The 18,262-nt window shown below is 43.5% G+C and overlaps 1 protein-coding gene across 7 annotated transcripts in view; it reads right to left on the reverse strand.

Annotated features, from left to right (window-relative positions):
• ska1 (spindle and kinetochore associated complex subunit 1) overlaps positions 1–18,262 on the reverse strand; it is a 29,959-nt gene that overhangs the window by 435 nt on the left and 11,262 nt on the right. For 4 of the 7 annotated variants that reach the window (XM_061677305.1, XM_061677309.1, XM_061677312.1 and 1 more), the window contains 3 exons: positions 9,848–9,939; positions 9,427–9,558; positions 8,406–8,575 (listed from right to left, as the gene is read on the reverse strand). In XM_061677305.1, the coding sequence (XP_061533289.1) occupies positions 8,406–8,575; positions 9,427–9,558; positions 9,848–9,939 (394 nt within the window). Of the gene's footprint in view, positions 1–8,405; positions 8,576–9,426; positions 9,559–9,847; positions 9,940–15,795; positions 15,912–16,001; positions 16,091–17,390; positions 17,707–18,262 lie in introns of those variants that run through there. The other 3 variants (XM_061677307.1, XM_061677306.1, XM_061677308.1) reach the window with 3 other exon arrangements.

An 18,262-nucleotide genomic window follows, 5' to 3' on the forward strand; every position in this document is an offset into this window, starting at 1 on the left:
TTCAAAACTGATCAACTTTATTGTTTTTAGCAAATAATCATGAACTTTGAATTTTATGGCTGCAACACGTTCCAAAAAAGCTGAGACAGGGTCATGTTTACCACTGTGTTACATCACCTTTTCTTTTAACATTCAATGAAGGTTTGGGAACTGAGGACACTAATTGTTGAAGCTTTGTCGGTGGAATTCTTTCCCATTCTTGCTTGATGTACAGTTTCAGCTGTTCAACAGTCCGGGGTGTCCGTTGTCGTATTTTACGCTTCATAATGCGCCACACATTTTCAATGGGAGACGGGTCTGGACTGCAGGCAGGCCAGTCTAGTACCCGCACTCTTTTACTACGAAGCCACGCTGTTGTAACACGTGCAGAATGTGGTTTGGCATTGTCTTGCTGAAATAAGCAGGGGCGTCCATGAAAAAGATGTAGCTTGGACGGCAGCATATGTTTCTCCAAAACCTGTATGTACCTTTCAGCATTAATGGTGCCTTCACAGATGTGCAAGTTACCCATGTCAATGGCACTAACACAGCCCCATACTATCACAGATGCTGGCTTTTGAAATTGCGTCCATAACAATCCGGATGGTTCTTTTCCTCTTTGGCCCGGAGTACACGACGTCAACAATTTCCAAAAACAATCCAGGAGGGGGGAAATCCAGGAAATCACATTTTATGATTTATTTGTATATGTTGTGGAAATCAAATATTCGGACAATCAAAAGGTTTACCTCAATACTTTGTAATGAAACATTTGTTTACAATTACAGAGTTCAAATGTTTTCTGTAGTTGATGACCAGGTTTAGACACACTGTAGCAGGTATTGGCAAACTTTTCCATGCAGATCTTATCTCGATCTGTCATGTTTTGGGCTGTCGCTGACCAACATGGACTTTCAACTCCCACCACAGATTTCTATTGGGTTGAGGTCTGGAGACTGCGTAGGCCACTCCAGGACGTTAAAATGGTTCTTACGGGGCCACTCCTTAGTTGCCCAGGCTGTGTGTTTGGGGTCATTGTCATGCTGGAAGACCCAGCCAGGTTCCGTCTTCAATGCTGTTACTTAGGGAAGGTTTTTTTTTCCAAAATCTCACGATACATGGCCCCTTCATCCTCTCGTAAATACGGATCAGTTGTCCTGTCCCCTTTGTAGAAAAGCAGCCCCAAAGCATGATGTTTCCACCCCCTTGCTTCGCAGTGCATATGGTGTGGTGTTCTTGGGATGCCACTCATCATTCGTCTTCCTCCAAACACAGCGAGTGGAGTTTATTCCAAAAAGTTATATTTTGGTCTCATTTGACCACATGACATTCTCCCAATCCTCTTCTGGAATATCCAGACGGTCACTGCCAAACCTAAAACGGTCCTGGATATGTACTGGCTTAAGCAGGGTGGCCTTTCGGGTGCTGCAGGATTTTAATTCATTATGACGTGTGTGTTACTAATGGTAACCTTTGTGATTGTCGTCCCAGCTTTCTTCAGGTCACTAACCAGGTCCCTCCATGCAGTTTTGGGCTGATTCCTCACCATTCTCAAGTTACCCCACGAGGTGAGATCTTGCTTGGAGCCCCACATCGAGGGACACTGTCAGTCAGTATTTCCTCTATCTTTTTATAATTATGCAAATCACTGGGGAGCATTTTGGGAAACAAATGTTGAGTTAGGTTTTTATGCTGATTAAAACTAAAATTGGAATACTGTTTCCAAAATTGCAGTCAGATTTCTTCTAGCTAACCTAACTCAACAAAAATTGTGTTCCCTAAATAATTCCCTTGTGCAATTCTACAATTTTGTCCCTGGTGTCCTGCGACAGCTCTCTGGTCTTGGCCATGGTGGAAAGGTAGGATTCTGACTGTTTGAGGGTGTGTACAGGTGTCTTTTACACAGATATGGAGTTAAAACAGATGCCATTCATACAGGTAACGTGTGGAGGATCGAAGAGCTTCTTAAAGATGAAGTAACAGGTCTGTGAGAGCCAGAAATCCTGCTGGTTGGTAGATGTTCAAATATTTATTTTTCGCAAGAATATACAATTATTTAAAAATCATACAATGTGATTTCCTGGATTTTCTTTCACATTCTGTCTCTCACAGTTGAATTGGAGCTTTTATGAAAGGTACAGTTCTCTCTCATATTTTTAAGTGGGACTACTTCCACAATCAGTAGCTGTCCAAATACTCCCCCCAGCCCCGATGTATGAAATAAGGTCAATAACTGACTCACATTTTTTTTGTGGAGCTCACATCTCAGTAATCAGCTGATGAGGAACTGATGTGAATGTTAAGAGTGAGCTGAAGGACTTAAAGGCCAGAAATAAGGTTGACGGGAGAGGAGAATGTGGCAGGGAAGGCATAAGAGGTCTTTGACCTCACAGGCTCACCAATTTACCAACTACCAAATCTTTGAAAATATACTTTTGACTGTTGTGGTATAAATTGACAAAAAAACAACAACTGAAGAAAGTAATTTGTCTCAAGTTTTGTGGTTGAGTGCAGGTCAAGAGGATCCTGCTAAGACGGCTCAGTGTTTGGTAATTCATTAATTTGTTTTTAATCTGGGTGGGAAAAAAAGAGGTTTCTGCTTAATTGCAAAATTTTTTTCACTTCACTGGAGCAGTAGAGGGTCTGAAGCATCGTAACTCAAATCCAATGATTTGAGCTACGATTGCAAAACAAGCCAAAAGTAATCAGCCGAGCAACAGCTTGTACTATATTTTGAAAAAGTCAAAAGTTGGCTCACTCATAAGTCGAGATCCCACTCTATATGGTAATTAATAAGAAAGTGGTTCTTAACCTTGTCGGGGCGCTGAACCTGTGAGTTTCATATGCGCATTCACCAAACCCTTCATAATTGGCATTATTATAATTTTTTTTTTTTTCAAATTCAAGAGGTACTGCATATCTTTTATATTTTAGCAGCAAACCAGGAAAGAGCATGGATGCTTTTCCTGCTTGTTTGCCTACTGCTGTGAGCACCACAGATATGAATAGAAGACTAGATACTAGAGCTATGAACAAATGGGTGGTGACTGTAATTGGCAGTCGACTCCCCCCCCCCCAAAAATCGAACACTGAATCTGAATTTTTGGATTTGAATTCTACAGTGGAACCTCAATAAAATCGACCCGATATAACGGATATCGGATAAAACGGATCGTCGGGACTGAACAATGTGTCCAAAAATAGTTTCCATTTGTCACTTAAAATGCCATGGACAAAGTCTGTTAGGTCCAGAATGGGCCGCTGTTGTTTACTGGCGCTGTGACGCAATGCAGGCAGAGAATGGGACTGCCGTATATCCAGGTCACGAATATACAACAGATGCAATTCCAAAAGACGTGCCTCCCGTGCCTACGTGGCAGCCATGTTGAATTTGGGGCATTGACGCCACGTCCAATGACCATGGTGTAATGATTCTATTGTCTATTGTACAGAGAGCACTGGCAGAGAGAGAGCACTGGCAAAGAGTTGATGCGGCGTTAACTCTGAGGAATACAAAACAAGTCTTTGGAGTCTCGAACATGCTATTTTTTTTTTTTTTTTTTTTTTTGTCAAGCCATTTGCCTTTGGCAGTGGAATTGGATCTAGGAAGCACACTAGGATCTAGGAAGCACACTAATTCCTCGAGACTCATGAAAGCGACTCCACGGTGGCCCTGAAGTGCAAAACACAAAAAACAAATAACTAATTACAAGGGCAAATTAAAAAACACAACAGCAAATAACTAAACACAATGGCAAATTAAAAAACATAACAGCAAATAACTAAACACAATGGCAAATTAAAAAACAACAAATAACTAATCACAACAGAAAATAACTAAACATAAGTACCTAAACACAACAGCAAATCAAAAAACACGACATTAAGCTACTGGAAAAGGTAGGTTCTGGTCGGAGTTAAAACTCATCGCTGATTGGATGAGAGGGACGACTTCATTGGGCGATGTCGTTTGTGCTGCCCAACCTCTTTTAAATCGCGGTAGTTATGTAATGCAGAGCCACTAAATCAGACGGGTTGCATATGTTCCGAGTCAAAATTATTTGATAGCAGAAGCTACCTTTGAATCACCAGTAACGCTCATTTCAAAAACCATGCCAGACACGGAATAACTTCCTGGTCAAAGCATCCAATCAAGTCGTCCTTCTCGTCGATCAATCAATGAGTCTTATCCCCGACCAGTACCTACCCCCGACGGTAGCGTAATGTCGTTGTGTTTTTTTCATTTGCTGTTGTGTTTTTTAATGTTCTGTTGTGTTTAGTTATTTGCTTTTTTTTAATTTGCTGTTGTTTCTAGTTGTTCCGTTGTGTTGACTCACCGATGATGAGTACTGTACGTCAACAATGTCACCATGACCAAGCACACCTGCATGGTAAGATTGGATGAAAAGCGAAACTTTAAGCTTTTTTTATTTATTTATTTACAATAACTTTGTACTGGATTGAGCGTTTTAGGCCACCCAAAAAACTACAAAACAATAATTTTGTCCTGTATAGTAGTAATATGGATGCATATGGTCTCAAGAAAAAAAGTGCTTCAATTTAACAAACAATTGGCTATATCGGACGACCCCCTGTGCCTATTTGTTCGTTCTATCGAGATTCCACTGTACTGAATTTATTGTGAGAAGAGCTGCAACGCTGCCCCGCCGCATATATTTAATTTTTGTTTAACGATGTTTAGCCTTTGTTTATGGCCGACGCCATTTACTGCGCACATAATGCACAGTTGTATAGTAGCTACCAAGTACTGCCACTGATCATAGATCACGGATGCATAAGAATCAGAATCAGAATCATCTTTATCTGCCAAGTATGTCCAAAAAACAAAAGGAATTTGTCTCCGGTAGTTGGAGCCGCTCTAGTACAACAGACAGTCAATTTACCGAACACTTTGGAGACATAAAGACATTGACAAAAAACAATTGTGCAAAAAGATGCAGAGTCCTCTAGCACTTAGAGCAGTGCGAATGACTAATATTGCAATAGTCCGGTGCAATGACCATTGTGCAAAGGGCGCTGAGACTACAAGCAGTGTATGCGGTTTAAAGTGACGAGTTGTGCGATAATCTGGGACAATGTTGGTTGTGCAAATGTTACAGATACTCCTCAATCAGCGTGCAAATGGAGCAGATGCTAATCTGGCATGAGTGGCCATTATATGCAAATATTGCAGCATGGCGAGACAACCACAGTGAGTGCACGAGTAATACATAATTGGCCCCACAGAAATGTAACAACGAACTCAAGTCAAAAAATTGCCAGCTTGTTGGAATGGAATTATAGGTTAGCTGTTTAAGAAGTTGATTGCAAGAGGGAAGAAGCTGTTGGAATGTCTACTAGTTCTAGTTTGCATTGATCGGTAGCGCCTACCTGAGGGAAGGAGCTGGAAGAGCTGGTGACCGGGGTGTGGAGGGATTTTGCATGCCCTTGTCTTAGTTCTGGCAGCGTGCAAGTCCTCAAGGGTGGGTAGGGGGGTACCGACAATCCTTTCAGCAGTTTTGATTGTCCGTTGCAGTCGGAGTTTGTCCTTTTTTGTAGCAGCAGAAAACCAGACTGTGATGGAAGAACACAGGACTGATTCGATGACCGCTGTGTAGAACTGTCTCAGCAGCTCCGGTGGCAGGCCGGAGCTGCTTTCTCAGAAGCCGCAGGAAGTACATCCTCTGCTGGGCCTTTTTGAGGACGGAGTTGATGTTGGTCACCCACTTCAGGTCCTGAGAGATTTTAATTCCCAGGAACTTGAAGGTCTCGACGGTTGACACAAGGCAGCTGGACAACGTGAGGGGCAGCTGCGGCGAAGGATGCCTCCTGAAGTCTACGATCATCTCTACAGTCTTGAGCGTGTTCAGGTCCAGGTTGTGTCAGCCGCACCACAGCGCCAGCCGCTCCGCTTCCTGTCGATATGCAGACTCGTCACCGTCCTTGATGAGGCCGATGACAGTGGTGTCATCTGCAAACTTCAGGAGTTTGACAGTCGGGTTCGCTGAGGTGCAGCCGTTCGTGTAGAGAGAGAAGAGCAGCGGAGAGAGGACACAACCTTGGGGCGCCCCAGTGCTGATGCTGCGTGTGGATGAGGTGGCCTCCCCCAGCCTGACCTGCTGTGTCCTGCCCGTCAGAAAGCTGTAAATCTACTGGCAGATGGCAGGTGAGACGCTGAGCTGGAGAAGCTTGGATGAAAGGAGTTCAGGGATGATGGTGTTGAACGCTGAGCTGAAGTCCACGAACAGGATCCTCAAGTAGGTCCCTGCACTGTCTAGGTGTTGTAGGATGAAGTGCAGTCCCATGTTGACTGCATCATCCGCAGACCTGTTCGCTTGGTAGGCAAACTGCAGGGGGTCCAGCAGGGGACCTGTGACACTCTTGAGGTGGTCCAGCACGAGACGTTCAAAAGACTTCATGACCAAAGATGTCAAAGCGACAGGCCTGTAGTCATTCAGACCCGAGATTGCAGGTTTCTTGGGGACTGGAATGATGGTGGAGCGTTTGAAACAGGATGGAACTTCGCACATTTCCAGAGATTTATTGAAGATCTGAGTGAAGACTGGAGCGAGCTGGTCCGTGCAGACTTTGAGGCAGGATGGGGACACATGGTCCGGGCCTGCCGCTTTGTTAATCTTTTGTTGTTTGAAGATGCGTCTCACATCCTGTTCATGGATGGTTAACCAGAAGTCAGGTGTGTCATGTAGCTTTCTCCACCGAGCCTATGATATCCTTGGAAGGAGACGTCCGATGGCCGTAACCAATGAGCTGCACGGACCTTCATGGCAGATGGCACTGTGGCAGAATGATTTGGAGGTGCTGATTCTCATCCCAGCCGCTTCACACTCGGCTGCGAACTGCTCCAGTGAGAGTTGGAGATCACGGCTTGATGAAGCCAACAGAACCATCTGCAAAAAGCAGAAATGCAATACTTAGGCCACCAAAACGGACCCCCTCTACGCCTTGGCTGCACCTTGAAATTCTGTCCATAAAAGTTCCGAACAGAATCGGTGACAAAGGGCAGCCTTGGCGGAGTCCAACCCTCACCGGAAACGAGTAAAATTTACTGCCGGCAATACAGACCAAACTCTGACTCCGGTCGTACAGGGACCGAACAACCCGTATCAGGGGGTTCGGTACCCCATACTCCAGAAGCACCCCCCACAGGACTCCTCGAGGGACACGGCACCTTCTCCATGTCCACAAAACACATGTAGACTGGTTGGGCGAGCTCCCGTGCACCCTCGAGGACCGTGCCAAGGGTGTAGAGCTGGTCCACTGTTCAACGGCCAGGACGAAAACCACACTACTCCTGTGATCCCCCTGTAGTTGGAACACACCCTCAAAGGGGGACCACCACCCCAGTCTGCCAATCCTGAGGCACTGTCTTCAATGTCCACGCGATGTTGCAGAGGTGTCAACCAGGACAGCCCCACAACATCCAGAGCCTTTAGGAACTCCGGGCGAATCTCATCCACCCCTAGGGCCTTGCCACCGAGGAGTTTTTAAACCACCTCGGTGACCTCAACCCCAGAGATATGAGAGCCTGCCTCAGAGAAGCCACACTCTGCTTCCTCATGGGAAGGCGTGTCGGTGGAATTGAGGAGGTCTTCGAAGTATTCTCCCCACCGACTTACAATGTCCCAAGTCGAGGTCAGCAGCGCCCCATCCCCACTATACACAGTGTTGATGGTGCACTGCTTCCCCCTCCTGAGACACCGGATGGTGGACCAGAATTTCCTTGAAGCCGTCCGGAAGTATTTTTCCATGGCCTCTACGAACTCCTCCCATACCCGAGTTTTTGCTTCAGCGACCACCAAAGCTGCATTCCACTTGGCCAGCCGGTACCCATCAGCTGCCTCAGGAGTCCCACAGGCCAAAAAGGCCCGATAGGACTCCTTCTTCAGCTTGACGGCATCCCTCACCGTTGGTGTCCACCAATGGGTTTGTGGATTACCGCCACGACAGGCACCGACCACTAGGCTTCACATGATCAGGATTTTTGGGGCCGATCAGAGTTTAAAAAACCAATAACCGATCCGATCACAAGATGGAGGAATGTGTGATATTTAAATGACCTCTTCATCAACTGCAAACGCCCACCTTGAGCATCGCTTCACAACGCGACACGTTAGTCCATCGCACTTACACAATGAATGGGCTTGTCGACGGCACATTGCGCCCTGCTAAGTGCGGTGTGAAAAAGCTTTTATGGACGGGCGCGTCCGTCTGACGCACGCACACACAGACACACGACCCCAGTGTGTCATGACTTCGCCAAACCCCTGAGAGCGACTCACTGAACCCCTGAGACTCAACCAAACCCAGGTTAAGAACCACTTGAATAAGCATGTCATACATAAAAGACTCCTACAATAAAAGAGAGGCTTTTGCCCATGATGTCATTCACTTGGATAGTTTTGTACCTTTAGTGTCTTTAGTCTCCTGATCCTTGAAACGCTGGTACAGCTTGCGTGCATGGTTGTTGAGCGTTTTCAAAGGCTGGTGGAAAATTTTATACTTGGCTACAACAGCTGTATTAATGTTTTCCACTGCTTTGTTGAGTTGATCGTATGACAGCCGTCCTTTCATATACCTGAGTAAGGCAGAAGTTTAGTGATTCAGAATGTTTAAATATTATATGCACATATACATATATTAAGCTATTACCAGTGTTTTTTTTATTTTTGTGACAACGATATAAAAGACAAAATACTAACAATCTAGCATCCATCCATCCTCTGTACCGCTTATCCTCACTAGGATGTCAGGTGTCCTGGAACCTATCCCCACTGATTTTGGACAAGAGGCAGGGTACACCCTGAACTGGCCGCCAGCCAATCACAGTACCCATAATAGACAAATATTTTAGTGGGATACAGGGTGAGAGGGAACCCCAAAACCTCAAAAAATCTTAAACTATTTGCTTTTATCACCTTTAACAGAAAGCAATGATCAAGCAGTTTTTCAAAATAACTATAAAACATACATAAATAATATATAATTGATGGATTGGTTTTGTGTTGAAATTAAAGTTGAAGAACTTCAAAGTGGCCCTTGTATCCTCCAATTCTTCTGTATGTGGCCATCAGAGGAAAAAGTTTGGACACCCCTGCGTTTAGTGCAAGTAAAAATGTACTTAAACTGTACTTCACATTAGGTGATGAACACCCCAAAACCTGCTAAATTCAAAGATATGTCCACATTTATCTCGAGTCTTTCAATGGGTGTGCCTCTGAGAAGGTGACCAACTCACAATTCAGTGACATCACAAACCAAGTGAGCGAACGCTTCCTTGTGAGTGCTATGTGAATTGATCATAGTGTGCCAAGACCGTGCGAGAGCCTAATTAAAATGTTCATCACGACAAACGCTGTTTTGGTGTTTTTTGTTTTGCCAATAATTTGAATACCCGCCGCTCGTCAGCTAAATTAAAGGTATACTTACCGAGGGATACATTCAAACTCTGTCAGAGTGATAAACTCTATCTGTCTGACATGGCTCTTGATTTTGACAGTTTGCTGCTGGGTGGATTCCACATCTGGCACTTGGCTCTTGTGTGTTATTGGTTCATTTTCTCTAAAATAAGATGACAAAACATCCAAACCACATTACTTTAGTAATCTTGGCATCATTATTTTAGCAAAAAGATAGTAGTTAAATGTATGATAGCAAAAACCAAAAACATATTGCTATTTAACGCGACTGCTTCATCACCAATAGTCTTGTTCCACTGATTTACATTAAGGCCACTTTAGCTAGGTAAAAGCAGCCTCTTCGTTCACAGTTGTGTGATGTATAATTGGCATGGCATTCAGAATGAGGAGTTTTCTGTTGAAAAAGGAAAATTAGCCAATGGTTTCCTCACTTATTGGGACATAGGTTGGGCATATGAGCAGGTACGTTGTCTTTAAGGTGTTGAAGACTCTCCCGATTATTTTGGAATAACTCTTCAACGGCCTGAAAAAAAAAGAGAATGCACATTTCAAACAATACAAACTGTTATTAATGCTCTCTGTGAATTGTGTATTATCATACAATTAATATCCTGAATAAATTGTGACATTTTACAGCCATGTTTAAGAATGAAATACCCAAGGATAAGGGTATTTGCAGGTTTAAGGAAGACAAAATGAGATTTTTAAAGGCAGAGGTGCAAACTCCAAACGCATGCAAAAGGTGACCAAAAAAATAAAATAAAATAAATAAAACATTGTAGGGGAGGGGGATCTTGGGGGGATCCCCGGGCCCCAGCAGAGATTTTTATTTTAACATAAATTAAGCAATCTGAGGGACTCTGGACCACAACCAGTGCCACGGCCCGCAGCATCTCAACGCAAAAATACAAAAGACCAGTGCAACAAATCCAACACTGGCTGATCTGATGAGCAAAAATTTTGCTTAAACGTAAGCGTAGCAATAGAGGATGTCCGCTCCTGAGGTGGGTGGAGTAGCCAAATATTGTATTCAAGTAAGAATTCTGTTAAATGACAACAATGTGACTCAAGTAAAGGTAGTCCTCCAAAAACTTCCCCTAGTGCTTATATTGGATTGGCGCAAACAGCGGCCATTGCGGAAGTTGAAGTCGTAGTCTCGCGCATGAAATAGTTGATAAATGAGCAGTAATTGATCAATAAAAGTAGCGAGCGACATTTAGATAATTGTAACAGAGTAAAAGAACTGTTACTTCTTCACAGCAGAAGCGGCGGAAGTGTTTTTTTCTGGTCTCGTCAACGCCTGTGACTTTTCCAAAGCAAGTCCCGAGTGCACAGGCGGAACCTCAGGCCAATGCGCATATTAGTCCGCCACGGAATAATGTGTGTGGATGGTGAATGTGTGAAATTGATCTAGCTTCCAGCGTTCAAGGAGTACGAAATGGTCCATGACTACAGCGACGGCTAATAGAGTACTACAAGGATAGACAACACAAACGTTGGTAAGCAACATTCTAGTTAAAAAAAAAAAGTGACAGCAACAAAAGAAAGAAAATATGAACACATTTTGATTTTGTTGATGATTCAAAGGCAGAGTGGACCGCCTGCAAAAAAAAAAGATCTACAGGGCAGGCTTCATAATAATAAATTAAGGACTGTCCAGCCATCAGTGTAATGGTTAGAAAAATAACAGGCAAATGAAACTTTCAAAAATGAAGATGCCAGTGTTTCTGCTGGAGCTGTTGCTACAGCATCATGCGTTACACCACTCCAAGAAGAACAAAATTCAAAGTTTAAAATCGTTAAATATTCAATTGTAAATCATTTATATTTTGTTCCTGATCATTTATTTTTGTAGTATTATTGTGAGTAAATAATTAAACATATTTACATAACAAACATACATAAATTAAAAAACGCAACATTTGTTTTTCTTTTGTTTTTTTACATTAGTACCGTATTTTTCGCACCGGATTGTAAGGCGCAGTCTCAATTACGGAGTCTATTTCTGTACTTACACCATACATAAGGCGCACCGTATTATTCGGCGCATGCTAAAACAAGGTAATGGAAGCAACACAGTGAGTTTGGTTGAACTTTATTCTACTATGTATTTAAAAATACACTCACATTATTTTTTTATCAATCTTTTGTCACAAATCCATCGAAGTCCTCATCTTCTGTATCTGAATTGAACAGCTGGGCAATGTCACCATCAAACATGCCGGGTTCCCTCTCGTCATTGTCGGAGTCCGTCTCGTTGCCGGGTGGCTGTTCAGCAATGATGCCGGCTTTTGCAAAAACTCGGACAACAGTCAAAGCAGATACCTTAGCCCAGGCATCCACATATGGTGGTGTAACTCGCCCGGCGCTGCCTCCCAGTCTTAGTAAAGGTGTGTTCGCCGTCTCTCATCCATCGCTCCCACGCCGCTCGCAACTTCACTTTGAAAGCCCTGTTTACACCAATGTCACATCATTCATGTCTGCTCTGTGTTGCAGCAGTTACTGGAGAACGAACTTTATGTCAAGGCTGAGAAATGTGAGTTCCACAAGGCGTCCGTTTCTTTTCTGGGGTTCGTGCTGGCTCAAGGTGAAGTCAAAATAGACCCTTGCAAAGTTGATGCGGTGACTAATTGGCCCACTCCCACGTCACGCAAGGATGTACAAAGGTTCTTAGGGTTCGCAAATTTCTACAGAAAGTTCATTAGAAATTTCAGTTCAATAACCTCACCTTTGCATGATCTTACCTCGCCACACAGACCCTTTGTGTGGAACCCGGTTTGTTAGTAAGCTTAACAGAAACTAAAATCGAGCTGTACCTCCGCTCCAGTCCTCACTTTGCCAGATCCCAAACAGCAGTTTGTTGTAGAAGTTGATGCGTCTGATGCCGGAATAGGAGCAGTACTCTCCCAGAAATGTCTCAAGGATGGTAAGTTACATCCTTGTGCTTATCTTTCTAAAAAACTGACTCCAGCCGAGAGAAATTATGACATAGGTGACCGTGAACTGCTGGCGGTCAAGGTGGCTTTGGTGGAGTGGAGGCACTGGCTTGAGGGGGCACAGACTCCGTTTTTAGTATGGATAGATCACAAGAACCTTGAGTATCTTAAGTCTGCTAAAATATTAAATGCTAGGCAGGCTAGATGGGCTCTATTCTTCACGAGATTTAATTTCACGTTATCCTACCGACCTGGTTTTAAAATTGTTAACCAGATGCTTTATCACGTATTTTCTGCGAAGATAATTCTTTGTCCGACCCTAAAACCATTTTGCTCAAGTCATGTTTTATTTCTGCTTTCGTTTGGGACATTGAAACTGTGGTAAAAGAGGCTCTGAATAACACTCCTAGCCCTGAAGATTGCCCTGAAAACAGGCTCTATGTGGTCCTGTCCTTAAGGGGAAGAGTCATCCACTGGGCTCACACTAACCGGACTGTATGTCACCTAGGCATTGCCAAAACGCAATCTGTGGACGAAAAGAGCTTTTGGTGGCCTGATGTTAGATGGGATGTTATCAATTACATCGATGCTTGCCAGGTATGCGCTGCTAACAAGCCCTCTCGTCAGCGTCCTTCTGGGGAGTTGCGACCCCTGCCAATACCACAACATCCTTGGTCAGACATTTCTGTAGACTTTGTGACAGGATTACCGGCCTCTAAAGGAAATACCACCATTTTCATAGTTGTTGACAGGTTCTCTAAGATGGCACACTTCATTGCATTGCCGAAACTCCCCTCAGCTAAAGAAACTACCGAATTGATGACAAACCAGGTATTCAGGTTTCATGGTTTTCCCAAGAATGTGGTATCTGATAGGGGCCCCCAATTCGTTTCACAATTTTGGAAGGAGTTTGGCAATTTAATAGGTGCTACTGTCAGTCTGTCATCTGGGTTTCATCCTGAAACCAACGGACAAACTGAGAGGCTGAACCAGGACCTGGAGACTGGGCTCCGTTGTCTCGCTTCACGGGAGGCACACTCCTGGACTCAAAAGCTGCTTTGGGTCGAGTTCTCTCACAATTACCTCACCTCTGCATCCACTGGTCTATCGCCTTTTCACATTGTGCATGGTTACCAACTATCCCTTTTTCCTGCCATAGCCCCCAAGTCAACGGTTCCATCTGCATTGACCTTGGTGAGACGCTGCAGGAGGACCTGGGAGCGAGCGCGCCAAATGCTGCTACGCCAAGGATGGTCCTACAAGACCGAAGCTGACCGTAGGAGGACACCGGCGCCGAACTACAAAGTGGGTCAGCAAGTTTGGCTCTCCGCCAAGCATATTCCACTCCGGGTGGAGTCCCAGAAGCTCGCTCCCAGGTTCGTTGGACCCTTCCCCGTCACAAAGGTAATCAAACCTTTCACCGTGAAGCTTAGGCTTCCAAGGTCGATGCGGGTCCACCCTGCATTTCACGTCAGTCTGCTCAAGCCCGCTCGGGAGTCCCCTCTGGTCCCGCCTTCCAGGCCCCCTCCTCCCCTCCGTTTCGTGGACGGGATCCCTATCTTCACAGTGAGGCGGCTATTGTTGTTTCGTCGGAGGGTTTTTTTATATCTGGTGGACTGGGAGGGCTACGGGCCTGAGGAACGTTTATGGGTGCCGTCTGGGTTTATTGTTGATGACTCGCTCATTCGGGACTACCACATTGCGCATCCTGGGCCTCCAAGGCCGTCTGGGGCCGACCGTTAAAGGGAGGGTACTGTCATGGGTGTGCGTTCTGGTTGTTGTCTTCCCCCTGTCTCGTACACACCTGCTCCTGAGAGCATCTTCCCCACCTGTGCCTTGTTTACCCTAATTACCCCTTGCATTTAACCTCGTGTCTCATTCTTTCTGGTCGCCAGTTCGTTGTACCTTGTTGTCACGTTCCAGCATTCCTTGTTTCCACGTCACTGACTCACAGTAAGCCTAGACCCTGTTCTGATTATTGACCTTGCCTTTTTGCCTCACATTTTTTGGATACTGTTGCCTTTTCGGATTGCCTGCCTGTGTACAGACCTCTGCCCGTTTATTCAACCTCTCTTTTTGAAAATGTCCATCCTGCGCTGGGAAATGTTTTTCTTGCTTTTTCCTTTTTCTCTTCTTCCTTTTCCCGTCAAATCCACCTGTTCACCGTACGGACCGGACCGGCCAAACATTCGGGATATCGGCCAGCCTGCCTAAATTGTGTTCCACGCAACTTTAAGTCCAATTTGCAGTCTACTAAAGTACAGACTGGTGCATATTTGGGTTTAAATTAATGAGAAGAGGAACCCCCAGCTCTGTGCATTGTCATCGCATGCTCATTCTACCCTCACATCACAAGTTCAGCCTCCCTCTACCAATGTTTGTCTGTCCTTTGTTTTGCTTTTTCTCGGCATCGTTCCCCTGTAGATTCCCCTGCTAGAGCTCATAAAAATTTCTATAAAAATCTACTCCCTGTATCATTTGTGTGTTTGGATTTGACAAAAGACCTCTGGTTATTGAGAACTCTTATCTAATTCCTGTAGCAACCTTCAGATTACGAGACATAGATGTTTTTCATCACTTTGTCCTGAAGTTTTACATATCTAAAAAGAGATGTGGTGCTGTTACATATATTGTAGAAGTTATCATGTATTTGCTTAGCTTGCATGAGTATTATGGACAATTTTTAGAAAGAAAGATGTCTAGCCTTCAAGAAGATGACTCAGCAGGAATCATCAGAGAGAAGGACGTGGCCGGGACGTGGCAGGTGTTGGTGCCATGTTTTCACCTTGAAACCCTCCCCTTAGTGTGTTGTGTCTTGTAAACTTAGAAACCTCCCTATTTTCAAATAAATGCAGGAGCGACGGGAGAGATTGTTGAGAGCGTGTTGAGAGGCTGTAATCTGAACAATCTCCCATGCGCCCTCCTCATGAGAAAAAGAGACCAGCGTCTTCATTCCTTTTGTGTCTATTTATTATAGTGTTGGGTAAGATAAATCCAACAGGTGCCCCTTTTACGAGATAAAATAATATGATTTTAACGCTTAAACTTAAAATCACGCTAGACCGAAGTAACGCAGGCGTCGCTTCCGGCTTATTCTTTTCTCCTAAACTAATTAAGTTTTTATCCAAACCAATATACGTTACACTGTATATGACGGCGACGGGGAGTAAATGTCTTTTGCAGAGCCGAACAATGACGCCATTGATTGGATCGGCGAATGACGACATTAAAGCCGATCAGCATAAAATGTTAATTATCCGCCGATACCGATCAAATCGGTGTAAAGTCTAGTACATGCATCTATGTATTTTTTACTTGTATTTTGTTGTTGTTTTCTTTTAGTTGAATATTACTGTCAGATATGAACAAAATGGCCACCAAAAAAATACAAGACTACTGAGAAGAGTAACATTTGCTGAGCCAATTACACAACTCCAGTTTACCTTCAAATGCTGGAGCTGGTCTTTCTGTTGACCAACATTTTTTTCAAACTCCATTAGAAGTTTCTCAAGTGCATCAAGTTCTTGTTTAAGTTTTTTCATCTTATTTTGAGGTACTTCTAGATGTGAAGAGAGAGAAGTGAAACAATTATTACTGAAAAAGTATAGACTACTTAAGGACAACAAATGTCTCAAATAAACAATCCTACCTGCAATTGACAAATCCAATAAGCACTGGATGGATGAAATCCTGTCATTAATATGACAGCTGATTGTCTCCAGGTCACCCATTTTTTTTCTGACAAAAAGGAGTGGACAAAATAGATCAGCAGTTTATTCATTCCATCTATAAATTACCTAAAAAAAATCTCAAACTCAATTTGTGATTGTCATAGAAAAAAGACTGACACCAAAACTAGGTATTACACACAAATAAGCATCTATCAATTATTTTGTCATACACTATGGTAAAAGCTATATTGAAAACAAAGTGCATATGGGCCATTGAGGACTTGCACGCTGCCAGAACTAAGACAAAGGCGTGCAAAATCCTCTCGGACCGTCTGCACCCCGGTCACCAGCTCTTCCAGCTCCTTCCCTCAGGTAGGCGCTACCGATCAACGCAAACTAGAACTAGTAGACATTCCAACAGCTTCTTCCCTCTTGCGATCAACTTCTTAAACACCTAACCTATAATTCCATTACAACAAGCTGGCAATTTTTTGACTTGAGTTCGTTGTCACATTTCTGTGGGGCCAATTATGTATTACTCGTGCACTCACTGTAGTTGTCTCGCCATGCTGCACTATTTGCATATACTGGCCACTCATGCCAGAGTAGCATCTGCTCCATTTGCACACTGATTGAGGAGTATCTGTAACATTTGCACAACCAACATTGTCCCAGATGATCGCACTACTCGTCACTTTAAACCGCATACACTCCTTGAAGTCTCAGCGCCCTTTGCACAATGGTCATTGCACCGGACTATTGCAATATTAGTCGTTCGAACTGCTCTAAGTGCTAGAGGACTCTGCATCTTTTTGCACAATTGTTTTTTGTCAATGTCTTTATGTCCCCAAAGTGTTCTGTAACTTGACTGTCTGTTGTACTAGAGCGGCTCCAACTACCGGAGACAAATACCTTGTGTGTTTTGGACATACTTGGCAAATAAAGATGATTCTGATTCTGATTCCACCCAATTGATGTCATTTGCTTGCCATAACTCTCCTAAAATAAACTTTTTCAACTCTAAATCTGATAATATACTCTAAATATTGAGCTGCTGTTGAATGAGAACGCAAAATGCTTCCCATGCTCTCATGGGAAGAATTTGGGGTTAATGTCACTGTTTTTGTTTCGTTATGCAAAACTCTTTCCTGCTTTCTTGCTTTGCTTCTTAAGCAGACCGTGCGGTGCTTGAATGTGTTTCTTAAGTTTCTGTCAATAAAGTTAATTTAATCTACGCGCCACGTCATATTGACCAAAACACACATGCACAGCTCAATGAATAACACATTGCAGGAGTTAAAATGCACTGTAACATTGCTAGACTTTATTAGTTTATCCTGCATTGGAATATGCTTATTGTAATGTACCTGTATTTTATTAGTCCAGTCGTAGCTAAAAGGCTTTCTAATTCTTAGTACAGTATGTTCATTCAAATATGAGGAAACAAAACGCTAAGGAATGAAGGCGATCATTTTACTCGTTACTTTAATGTCGACTAGCCGTGAATTGGTTTTTAAAAAAACTAAAAAACTTTACGCTAGCCGGTGGGATCGATCAGTATGAGCACCGCGCTTGCATTGTCTACAAACGACACCCAAGCCAATAAAGGCGACGGCTTTTCATACTATGTAGATTCATGTTCTTACTTCGTGCTGTTTCGCTGTTCCTGACGGGGAACTTTGGCGCGCTAAACTGCAACTTCTTCGTTGGTGTTTTCTTCTTCGAATCGGATTCCCACGGGCTGTAACTCGGCGAAAGTAAAATGCTGCCCCCCGCAGGCAATATGTCCTCTGCGCTGTCTATTTTTCTTGCAATTCAATGGATTGAAAATACTGCCTGTACATTATTTCAAACAGCCGCCTTTCAAATGAAGTTGTTGTTTAGTCATCTATCAAATGGAATTATATAATATTTACTCACGAGATATACATTGTTATAGACTGCACGGTAAATAAACAAATTATGGACTGACAAAAATATAACTATAATGGTGTGGGTTTTCCTGAATGGTAATAAAAAATACAATTATTATAAAAAGTTGACTTGGTGTCAGTTCATCCCTGACCTGACACCTTTGAAAAAAATTCTCTCCTGTAATAACATTAATAGCCTTAAGATGGCAGCCACGTACTTTTCCCAACATGGCTATACAAACCCTTGTTATTTACTCATCTATTTCTGTTTTGCACCACTGACTGGTTCCCAGTAAAACAATATTTTGACGGACTGGCATCGAAGC

This window comes from Phycodurus eques, chromosome 5 (assembly GCF_024500275.1).
Source record: "Phycodurus eques isolate BA_2022a chromosome 5, UOR_Pequ_1.1, whole genome shotgun sequence".
Classification (NCBI taxonomy): Eukaryota; Metazoa; Chordata; class Actinopteri; order Syngnathiformes; family Syngnathidae; genus Phycodurus; species Phycodurus eques.